This window comes from Sinocyclocheilus grahami, unplaced genomic scaffold (genome assembly GCF_001515645.1).
Source record: "Sinocyclocheilus grahami isolate Dianchi unplaced genomic scaffold, SAMN03320097.WGS_v1.1 scaffold281.1, whole genome shotgun sequence".
NCBI lineage: Eukaryota > Metazoa > Chordata > Actinopteri > Cypriniformes > Cyprinidae > Sinocyclocheilus > Sinocyclocheilus grahami.
Genome location: NW_015505460.1, coordinates 1646038 through 1658077, shown reverse-complemented (window position 1 = coordinate 1658077; position 12040 = coordinate 1646038). Strand labels below are relative to the sequence as shown.

The following is a 12040-nucleotide window of genomic DNA, read 5'->3' as shown; positions in this document are numbered from 1 at the left end:
TATATATTTTTTTTTTTTTTTTTTTTTAAACATTGTGGTTTTTTTTCTAGCTGTATTTTCTGATTTATGAAGTGAAAAAAAAATACAGGAATCAGTTTTGTAAAAACCTTTGACCTTGATATGTCAACAAAATGAAACAATCATTTTGAATCTGGCTTTATCCTGTGTTTAAATATCTGTTCTGTAAATGTATGATAGTTATTGCATATTTATTTAGATAATGCCAGTTTTGTATATTTCTAAACATGACATTTTAGAAAACTTGTAATACAAAAATTGTTTGCAATTCCTAAAGTAATCAATCAACTGGGGAAGTATGGTGATATCTATCAGCTATATTTACTTTCAAGTTTTTACTTTTTTATTATTATTTTTTTTCAAAGTCCATTTATAGTAATAATAATCAAGGTTTCTTTCACCAAAAAGTCAAACTTCAGATTTACCTGACAATTTCCCACCCTTTCCGACTTGCTGATTTTGCTTCTGTAATTTTATAAAGTTTATACTGTATGTAAAGTAAATTATGATTGACTTTTTGCATTTGAAATTTGTAATTGCTGAATAATAAACATAAGCTGTAACTGGCGGCATACCATGCCAATGATATCTGAATGACATCAAAAAAGGAGGAAAATTCAGCTTTTTATGACATAGAAACATCCCTTTAATATTTGCATTAAAATAAAGCTTCAAGTATTTCTCGCTTTTGTTTACAGAAAATAACAGTTGCAGAGTGCATAGAGACTCAGAGTAAAGCTATGACGATGCTCACATTGGATCAGCTGTCTTTCCTGCTGAAGTTTGCTCTCCAGAAGATGAAGCAGCCTGGTGTAAGTTTCATGACTTTGCAGATCTATGATTTTGTCCATGATATTAGAGAGCTGTACCTAGATCTCGCACAAAAACAATGCAACTATCAGACATTGTATTGCTTTACCAATTTTTTTAACATTGTACACTTCATTATGAAATGAGTCTTACATTTAAGCCCCTTTCCTCATAGAACAAGCACGGGCACATTCTGCCCACCTGAAAAGCTTTGTGAATGTGTCAGTGGTGCTCTTTAGGATTGCTTTCACACTAGAGCTTTTCACATCACAATTTGGTTTGTTTGGTTGGGTTAAACGTGTTTTTTAAATGGCATGCCAACACAAGTGTCATTCTGTGTGTGCAATCTCCTATTCAAATTACCATAAGAAACGGGAAGCACTGGTTGCCAAAAAATACTGTGACAGTGATTCAGGTATTACAATGTGTTTTTTTATTTTTAACTTTAATACAAAAATATTTCTTTCTTTTCTTCAGACGGAGCCATTTCAGAAGCCGGTGTTGCTGGAACAGCATCCTGATTATGCAGAGTATATATTTCATCCCATGGATCTCTGCACTTTAGAAAAGGTGAAAGTGAAGCATTTGATTCTGAAAAATCGACACACTCGGGTCCTTAGGAATGTATAATATCTGGCATCTTATAAAAGTGTTTTATTAGTGTGTTCACTTTTTGTTCTCATTCAGAATATTAAAAAGAAAATGTACGGCTCCACTGAGGCTTTCCTGGCTGATGTGAAGTGGATTTTGCACAACTGCATCATTTATAATGGAGGTCAGTTGCTGTTCAACAGTATTGTCAAATTTGTTTCTGCTGAATGTTTGTTTTGTTTAAACTCTTTGCGTCTGTTTTTCTCTTAGGCAACCATAAGCTTACAGCAACGGCTAAAGTTATTGTAAAGATCTGTGAACATGAAGTATGCACTGTAAATTATAAGCCAAAATACGCAAACACTTTATTCAGTGCCAGGTTTTTTTTAAAAACAATTACTTTTCAGATGAATGAGATTGAGGTCTGTCCAGAGTGCTATCTCTCTGCATGCCAGAAAAGGGACAACTGGTTTTGTGAACCATGTGTGAGTGTATTAGACTAAACAAAATGGAAAAAATTCCTTCGTCACATAGTAACTAGTGTGAGTTAACCATCTGTTCATGCGATTGTTGTGTGCATCACATTTTCAGAGCAACCCCCACCCTCTGGTCTGGGCCAAGCTGAAGGGATTCCCATTTTGGCCTGCTAAAGCTCTTCGAGACAAAGATGGACAAGTGGATGCACGGTTCTTTGGGCAGCATGACAGGTGAGGACTGCTGAACTGGGTCCTCCTAACCATTCACAAAATGTCAAGCAATAAATCAATTTGCTCCATGTTAATCTGAGTTTTTACCAGAAGTGACAGTCAGCAGTGTTGCATAATAGGATTTTGACAGCACATTTACAGGTTGAGACTTTCTTTGATTACTTGGATAAAAATTAATTTTAAAACGTTTTTTATTATTATAGTATTAAAAAAAGTGATTCCACATTCTGTCCAGTGTTCTGAATTATATACGTGTATTAAATATTATAATTATTAAATAATATTACATATATATATCATATTTATGTAATTAATATTTATCATGTAATAAATATAAAAATTTTATATAGATGTATGAATGTAACTGTGCTATCAATTAAAGGTTTAATTATGAATGCTACATTTACAGAAAATACATCATTTTATATACGTAAGGAACTTCTTAAATTAATATCCTATTACAGTTACTTTTACAGTACAGTTAAATTACATGTTACAAGCATGATTTCAATGAAGTATTAATAATTAACATTTAAATAGTTTAATTTAAGTTTAAGTTTAAACTTTTAAATAAGAACAAATACTTCATGAAAATTAATATTTAAATTTTTCTATTAACATTTAATTTAATTTTTACATATTTGTGTTGACATAAAACACTGTTACTGAGCTTCTATGTGCACAGACCCAACTAATAAAATCTGTTATTGATTATTTTCATTATGGATTTTAAATTTTTTTTTTGCTGCAATTTTAATTAGATTTTGCAGCCCTACTTTTCTGAATGTAACTATGAATGTAACTGTGCTAGCAATTAAAGGTTTAAATATGAATGCTACGTTATTACAAAAAATACATATTTTATTCGATAAAAGTAAGAAACTTCATAAATTAATATCCTGTTACAGTACAGTTTTATTACATGTGTTACGTGCAGGATTTCAATGAAGTATTATTCATTTAAACTAAATAAGAACAAGTACCATGATCAAGATGAATAATTTAATTATTTTATTGGCATTGCTGCCTTATTGGTTTTGTGTGTGTTTACATAAAACAATGTTACTGAGCTTCTATGTGCACAGACCCAACTAATAATTTTTTTTTTCTTTTTGCATATCAAATGTTGCAACCCTACATTTCTCCAAAATACCGTTTCTCATAGCTAAAACTAATATGTTTTGATTGGCTGTGAATGATATTGCGATGATTTTTCAGTGTAGTTGAAGACTGAAATTTACATGACACTTCACAAAATTTATAGAAAACAGTTGGGGTCAAGCATAACTTAACTTATCCGTTTTTATTTAAAGGGCCTGGGTTCCTATTAACAACTGCTACCTCATGTCCAAAGAGATCCCCTTCTCTGTGAAGAAGACCAAGAGCATCTTCAACAGTGCCATGCAGGAGATGGAAGTATACGTAGAGAACATCCGGAAAAAATTTGGAGTCTTCAATTACGCTCCATTTCGCACACCTTACACACCAGACAATCAGTTCCAGATGCTCCTCGATCCCGCTAACCCTAGCGCGGGCTCCGTCAAACCTGAAAAACAGGAGAAGATCAAGTTCAGCTTTGATGTAACGGCATCTCCTAAGTTGCTCATGGGAAAGAGCATGGTGTCCAGTGGAAACGTAGGGAGTGGAAGAGGAAGGCGAATCTCGATGTCGGACATGCCTCGTTCACCAATGAGCACTAACTCCTCTGCCCATACGGGATCTGATGGAGAACAGGAGACTGCAGAGAAAGGCCATGCGAGAGCGGCTCTGCCACATAACAACACTGGAGAGGAGTCAGTGGACTGCACTGGTATATAGAACATTAAAACACATTGCTGCTTTGTGTAGCGTATGCACTGTTCACATGTCAAACATATTAAAAAGAGCTATATAGTAGAAACTGAAGCAACCTGCCAAAAAACATGCGGTAACACTTTAGTATTGGGACTAATTCTCACTATCAACTAGTTGCTTATTAGCATGCCTATTTTAACATATTGGCTGTTTATTAGTGCATATAAAGCACATATTCTACATGACCATTTTGTACATCCCTAATCCTATCCAATACCTAAACTTAACAACTAACTATTAATAAGCAGCAAATTAGGAGTTTATTGAGACAAAAGTTGTAGTTAATGGTTTGTTAATAGTGAGAATTGTACCTTAAAATAAAGTGTGACCAAAAATACATAATAATATTTAAACAGCGTTATGTATGATTAAAGCTTATTTCTGCTATTACAGCATCGCCTGCCCCTCCTAGAGCAGGTCTCACAGGAAACACCTTAGAGAGCCCTAAACCTTTCCATTCACCGGCTCCCAGCACCCCTGTTAAACAGGAGAAGACCCCCACTACCGGCAGCATCCTCAACCTCAACCTCGGTAAACTTCCTTCGGTTGATTCATCCATTGATTATTTCTTTGATTAATTGTTTTATTTGATGATAGCCAAAAGTGTGGGGTCAATAAGATTTGTAATATTTTTCAAATGCTGCATTTATTTGATAGAAAGCACAGCTTTTACAGAAATATTGTGAATGAATGTCATGGCAAAGCTTGGACTTTTCAGCATCATTACTTCCAATCTTCTAATATGCCGATTTTCTGCTCCGGAAGCATTAGTTATTATTATTATTATCAGTGTTGAAAACAGTTGTGCTGCTTATACAGTGATAAATATTTGTACAGGATTCTTTGATAAATACAAAGTTCAAAACAATAGAATTTATTTGAAATATTTTGCTTTAATGTCACTTTTGATCAGTTTAATGCGTACTTGCAGAATAAAAGGGGAAAAAATCTTACTGACTCCATACTTTTGAACGGTAGCATATATAAAGCATATGTTATATCACATCCTGCCTACTGTTCTACTTTAAACTGAAGGCAATAAATTAAAATACATTTATGTATGGAGACAACGGTATACGGCATAAAAATGTTTAAAATATAACATAATAAGTGTACAATGTGAACAGAAACAAGGCAATATGTTGTCCTGTGTGCAAGTAAACATGAAATCAAAATTGACCCTTCTTCATAATAAGACATTAAAGTCTCAATGTGGATAATTCATTGGTGTTGTTATTCCACAAAAAGCCTTTCTCTGTCTTCCTGGAAATGATTTATACATGACATCTTGTAGTTTAAAAATAGATGTCATGAATTAAAATTTAAAGGGGTCATATGATGTTGCTAAAAAGAACATTTTGTGTATTTGGTGTAATGAAATGTGTTTATGTGTTTAAGGTTAAAAAAATGACGGTGCATCGCGCCGTGTAAACATAAAACCTGCATTTGTGATCGGAGAAATGACAAACAACAAGCCCTACTCTACACTGCCCAAAAAACTCACTTTAAATATAAAAAATATAAAATAAAAAAACTCTTTAAATATAAAAAATGTACTTACAGCCTGTAAGTCAGAAGCACGGATCAGCTCTAGGCATGACAAAGCGGATACCATCCTCTTTTGGAAGGCCAAACAAAGTAGTTTTGCTTTCACAACGAATCACACAGCGCCTTCACGACATGGCGGCGGCAACAATACTACAGCGAGAATAAAAGTTACGCCTTCTTTCTTTGTGTGAACATTTGGGCGGCATTATGCAAATCTTCCCACATAGTGACGTAGACATGTGGGGGCGTGTTAGAACGAGCTGTTTTAGGTCGGCGTGGCTGACTCTTAACTTTTATAAAGAATATCTCTTTGGATTTGAGACTTTAGTCTTTGCAACTTTACAGATCTTCTTTATGCACCAAGAGCTTGTGACACTCCAAAGAGAAAGTAAAAATTTGAATCTCATCATATGACCCCTTTAAAACTTCAGTATTACTCAATTCAGTCCGTATGTTTTTAGATATGCTCATAATGAGCTAGTGAGAGCCTTGTGATCTCTTTCAGATCGTAGTAAAGCAGAGATGGACCTGAAGGAGCTGAGTGAAAGTGTCCAGCAACAACAGCAGCAGGGGGCTCATCCCTCCCTCACCTCCCCTAAGAGACAGATCAGGAGCCGTTTCCAACTCAACCTGGATAAGACCATAGAGAGCTGCAAAGCACAGCTGGGTCAGTTCAGATGGAAATCTGTCAAGGTTACGTCATCAGCCATTTTGACAGTTTAAACTGACGTACAATCGCAATTGCAACAGCTTCCAGTGTTTTGCTGCCATTCACAAACCATTCTATTAAAACTCTCCTTATGTATTTTCTTGTTTATGTTTCTTAAGACGACGTTTTTGTTTTGTTAGTCCAACGTGGTTTTGTGACAAAACATAAATCATTTTTGACTAATTATGCCTATATATTCCCTGTAAGGTAAAATACAGTTTTGCTTAACTCATTACACCTTCTGGAATATCTAATAGTTTTTAGAATAGCATTTTTAGAATTCTTAATATAATGAAACTGTTGTCCCAACAAAAAAACAACTTTTTTTTTTAACATTTCAAATGGAAGAATTATTGATAAAGAATGCGCAGCCATTGTATTACTTTCCTGAAGGTTAAACATTTACTTTATCTCGCAGGTATAGATGAAATATCTGAGGCTGTGTATAAAGGAGTAGAGCACAGTGATTCAGAGGAATCCGACAAGTCTGACTCCAGCGACAGTGAATACGGCAGCGATGATGAACAGAAATCTAAGAGTGGCCAAAACAACAAAAACACAGTTGATGATAAAAATGAGAAAGAGCCACTCAAGAAAAAGTCAAAACCATCAGTGGCTACTGGTGAGGACAAAGGCAGCAGCACAGAGTCTGCTGCAACAGCCAGTACAGCAACCAAAGGAGAAACCAGCCAAAAAACAAACACCTCCGAGCCTATAGCTAAAGACAAACCAGGTATGGATTCCGAGAAAGAACCTCCTGAGAAACTGAAAGCTGCTCCCGCATCCCCAGATTCCAGAGAGAAACCCAAGGGCTCTGAAGAGGCCGTGCAGCCGGCATCTGTGGATGTAGACATGGACTCGGACTCTGAGAGGGAGCTGGTCATCGACCTGGGTGAAGAGCAGGCAGGGAAGGAGAGGAAGAGGAACAGGAAAGATTCAGCCGCTGTCACCGCACTCAAAGAGCCCACAGCCTCCAAACCTGAAGGTCAGATTTCCTTAATGAATCAGTGTAAGAATCAAGTCTGGGTAAAACTTCTAGCAACATCAGACAATTGCCATTAGACCAGCAGCATCAAGTAAGTTTTACAGTGGTGGCCAAAATTATTAGAACACTTGGCATATTTAAGAGGTTTCAGTTGTTTTTGTTGAATTGGCCATTGCAGTACCCATAAAACGAACTATTGCCGGAACTACTTGCGACAGAAGGAATCTGCTGTAACATTGAAAATGATGGACAAGCCCCCTCAAAGTCTAGACCTCAACCCCATCGAGCAAATTTGGAGTGAGTTGGAAAATAAACCGGACAGATCTATTGTATATTCAAAGGAAAGCCTTTGGCTTGAGTTTCAGAAGGCATGGGATAACATTAGTGTTGGAGTTCTCAGGAAATATACTGACACTATGCCAGAGAGATGTGCTGCTGTCATTGCTGCAAAAGGTGGAAATATGAAAGTTAAAAGTGGATAAAAACAGTAAGACTCGCTTCATCTGATATTTGTTGTGCTCAGAGCAACCATTTGCATGTTTCACAAACATTATGAAATGAAATCATGTTTTGGAGGCCAAAAAAAGCTCAATATTTTCAGATCTGTCAGGTGTTCTAATAATTTTGGCCACCACTGTATGTTAACATTAAAAGTGAACCAATAATAAATCACTTGATGTTTAAAGGTGCACTCAGTAATTCTATTTATAAAGTAATTAAAAATAAATCAAAGAAATATTGAAATAAATAATATAAACTGAATATATAACTTGTATAAATTACATCTATAAAGCAACCCAGATCCACGTAAATTAAAACTGCTTTTATTTTATTTTTACATGGATCCGAGTTCCTTCATGCTGATCGCTACATGATCACATGACTTGCCGAATGCTACTACTACAATTACTACTAAGTAACCCCATTATTAATTCTATTTATAAAGTAATTAAAAATAAATCAAAGAAATATTGAAATAAATAATATAAACTGAATATATACCTTGTATAAATTACATCTATAAAGCAACCCAGATCCACGTAAATTAAAACTGCTTTTATTTTATTTTTACATGGATCCGAGTTCCTTCATGCTGATCGCTACATGATCACATGACTTGCCGAATGCTACTACTACAATTACTACTAAGTAACCCCATTATTATATGACATTTTCACTTACAGAATAAATAAATGATGAGTGACTGCAAATGTATACAATGGCATGGTAAGCGAAAACGTTTTAACTTGCCTGAGGTTGTCGTCAACGCTCTTAAGTTGCCACACATCGGAATCGCTCTCTCGTCTCATACAAACGCAACTGCGCCATCTTGCGCCTCAGTTAATGATTGTGATGAAATTGAAAATCACCTCAGAGGAGATTTATTAATATTACCGTCATATTGTTGTAGTCTTTGTCTTGTTTCTAAGTCAGTAGTTTTGTACTTTGGAGTAGACGTTTTTTGTAGCTAAAAACCTTTATCTTAAATCAGTAGTTCATGCCCATGTATGTATTTATCAAGTCTTTTAAGTGCCATATTAACATAAATGACTGAGTGCATTATTAATTGGGGGGATTTAGAACCAGGTTCAACTGGACAAACCAACAAATGTCTTTTTTTTATAATAGTTTGAAATAGTTTTTGTATTTTCAGTTTTCATTTTAGTTATATTAGTTTGTCATTTTATTGTGTTTTTGACATTTTGTCAGTATTTTTGATATCTGCTAATAATGTTAATTTTGTTGTGTGTTTCAGTTATTTTAGTACATCAGGTTAAACTAAATTAAAATGAGAAGTGTTACTTTGGCAACAATCTTTTAAAAAAGAGTTTATTTAAAGTAAAAAAAAAGTGTTTTTATAGTGTTTGGTTAACTATAATAACCATGCTTCATGCGGTCATTTTCTTTGATTGCAGGTAAAGCCACTCCAATTTCAAGCAGCCTAACCCAGCCTCAAAACTCGACGGTCCTTTCCTCCTCCCCAGCTGTTAAGGATCCATCTCAGTCCCCGTTGGCCGCACCGCTTAACATAATACCCCTCACAGCAGCTCCAACCAGCACCAATCTGACCACCTCCACCCTCCCCATCACCACTCCCTCCACCGCCAACAGTTCATCACCCATCTCCGCCAACACCGTAAAGAAGCAGCGGCCCTTACTGCCCCGAGAGACTGTACCTGTGGTGCAGCAGGCCGTCGTGTGGAACCCCACCACCAAGTTTCAGACGTCCTCTCAAAAGTGGCACATGCAGAAGGTGCATAGGCAGCAGCAGGGCCAAACGCAACCGGCCACGCAGGCACAGGTGTTAACGCAGGTGCAGCGCAGCCAACAGCCGCGGCAGCAAGCGCAGGTCTCGTCATCCTCGTCGGGACAGCAGCCTTCATCCAGCACCAGATACCAAACACGACAGTCTGTGAAAAGTATGCAGTCAATTTGAATTAATACGATATAAATGTCATATGTACATCACCAAAGTTGCATTTATTTGATAAAAAATACAAAAAACGTAAGTTCAACTGTATTTCAACAGTATATTTAAGAACTGAGCACCAAAGCAGCATATTAGAATGATTTCTGAAGGATATTGTAACATATGGCGTAATGGCTGCTAAAAATTCAGCTTTGCGTTACAGGAATAAATGACATTTAAATAGAAAGTTAATTGAAATTTGAAAAAATATTTCACAATGTTACTGTTTTACTGTATTTTTAATCAAGTAAATGCAGCTCTGCTGAGCATAAGAGACCGCTTTCAAAAGCATTCAAACATCCTAATTGTTCCAAACTTTATAATAATATTGGTGGTTGTGTTTCTCCAGCAGTACAACAGAAAGACTCGCCACACACCACCTCCACCTCTGCCGTCACACTGGTGACCAGCACACCCGTATCAGCCTCCATGATGGCAGGACCCACCATCAGCTCTTCCTCTTCATCATCAACATCCACAACTGGAGACTTCCAGATCCCCACCACATCTGCAGATGTAGCAGCTGATATAGCGAAGTACACTAACAAAGTGAGATTGCTAAGAAAATGGGGTTTGCAAACTATATGTTTAGATGAAAACCATTTTAATTGTTCTATCAACACAATTATAAATGTTTAACACACTGTTTTTAAATTATTAACAGATCATGGATGCAATTAAAGGGACAATGACTGAGATATATAATGACCTTACCAAAAGCACATCGGGAAACACAATAGCAGAGGTTTGTATTTAAGTAAATCTGGAGAAGTGCAAAGCACTGTGGGTGAATTATTTAACACCTTGAAAATATGAATTAAACAGCCATTTTTATTTTGATGTTACAGATTAGACGGTTGCGAATTGAAATTGAAAAACTGCAGTGGCTGCATCAACAAGAATTATCAGAGATGAAGCACAATTTAGGTATGTGATTTTCTGATAATACAGTACTAGTCAACATTTGAAGTGGATCAAAAAAGTTCATCAGAGTTGTCCTAAGACAAGAACGTATTTTGGTTTTAGGACAACTTTGATGAAAGGTTTTGATCCACTTCAAATGTTGACTAGTGTAGTTTTTTAATGTAGGGATGCACCAATAATGAAATTATTGTGTGCAGGGGATGAGCATGTATTTTCCAATATCTGCCTAAAGCAATAAGCTAAAAATCTGTAATATCGACTGTTAAATTATATAGATCCCTGTGATTTCCGCAGTGTGGAAAATATGGACAGAATCACGGAATCCAGTCATAAAAATGGAATTTACAGTATAATGCAGAATTTGTCATATTTATAAATTATGAATTTATAAATCAAAATAGGCAGTACACCTAATTAACATGATATGAATTGGTGTGCTAAAAAAATGCTATCACAATACAAAGTCTGCATGTCTGTGTGAATGACAAGCAATTTCCTTTACTACACATACTCAAGCACACATGACATGTCAAGCGCATTACAGCACTTCAATTTTGGAAAATCTAAAACAAATTTCATAGGGCCCTAACAATTACATTTTTGTTATAGTTGTAATAAATTGATGTAGTACATCTTTTTCAATTAATTAGACATGCTTTTTGTTTACTAAAATTTAATTTAAACAATAAAATGGAATCCAGCAAAGTTAAAACGGGGGGGGGGGGAAATAATAATAATTTGAGAAAAAGTCAAATGGAATTTGGGGAAATATAAAACCGATTCTATAGGGCCCTACTGACATGGTACCGATATACTGTGCATCAACAATCCATCCTGACTGCATATTTGGTAAATGCGATGTACTCAGAGCTAACCATGGCAGAGATGAGGCAGAGTCTTGAGCAGGAGCGAGAGCGAATCGTGACGGAGGTCAAGAAACAGATGGAGGTGGAGAAACAGCAGGCTGTAGATGAAACTAAAAAGAAACAATGGTGTGCAAACTGCAGAAAGGAGGCCATTTTCTACTGCTGCTGGAACACCAGCTACTGCGACTATCCCTGCCAACAAGCACACTGGCCTGAGCACATGAAGTCATGCACACAGTCTGGTAAGACATAATATCAGACTATAGTCCAAGGCTGCATTTATTTCTATATTTAGTCTTCAGTGTTACATGATCATTCAGAAATCATTCTAATATGCTGATTTGGTGCTCAAGAAAATGTTCTTATTATTACCAATGTTGAAATTTGAGAGGGTTGTGTGCTTCTTTGTTGGGTTCGATTGTAAACAAAAAAGACCAGTTTATTTTTTATTTAATTTTTTTTTTTAATCTTGTCGTACGTGGGGTCTGATAACTTAAGTTCATCTTTTTAATGTTGCCAAAATATATTTATAATATTCCGAAAGCCTCGTCTGCTGGT

At 35.9% G+C, this 12040-nt stretch overlaps 1 protein-coding gene across 1 annotated transcript in view; it reads left to right on the top strand.

Moving 5' to 3' along the window:
• Positions 1-11735, top strand: part of LOC107600320 (protein kinase C-binding protein 1-like) — a gene marked incomplete at its 5' end in the record, with an annotated part of 12366 nt that extends 631 nt beyond the window's left edge. The window contains 15 exons of the mRNA XM_016292189.1: positions 717-830; positions 1306-1398; positions 1516-1603; positions 1690-1745; positions 1827-1904; positions 2011-2126; positions 3440-3936; positions 4374-4511; positions 6034-6195; positions 6656-7222; positions 9139-9642; positions 10042-10241; positions 10357-10437; positions 10541-10619; positions 11485-11735. Coding sequence (XP_016147675.1) covers positions 717-830; positions 1306-1398; positions 1516-1603; positions 1690-1745; positions 1827-1904; positions 2011-2126; positions 3440-3936; positions 4374-4511; positions 6034-6195; positions 6656-7222; positions 9139-9642; positions 10042-10241; positions 10357-10437; positions 10541-10619; positions 11485-11735 — 3024 coding nt within the window. The remainder of the gene's footprint in view (positions 1-716; positions 831-1305; positions 1399-1515; positions 1604-1689; positions 1746-1826; positions 1905-2010; positions 2127-3439; positions 3937-4373; positions 4512-6033; positions 6196-6655; positions 7223-9138; positions 9643-10041; positions 10242-10356; positions 10438-10540; positions 10620-11484) is intronic.
• Positions 11736-12040: the final 305 nt, after the last annotated feature.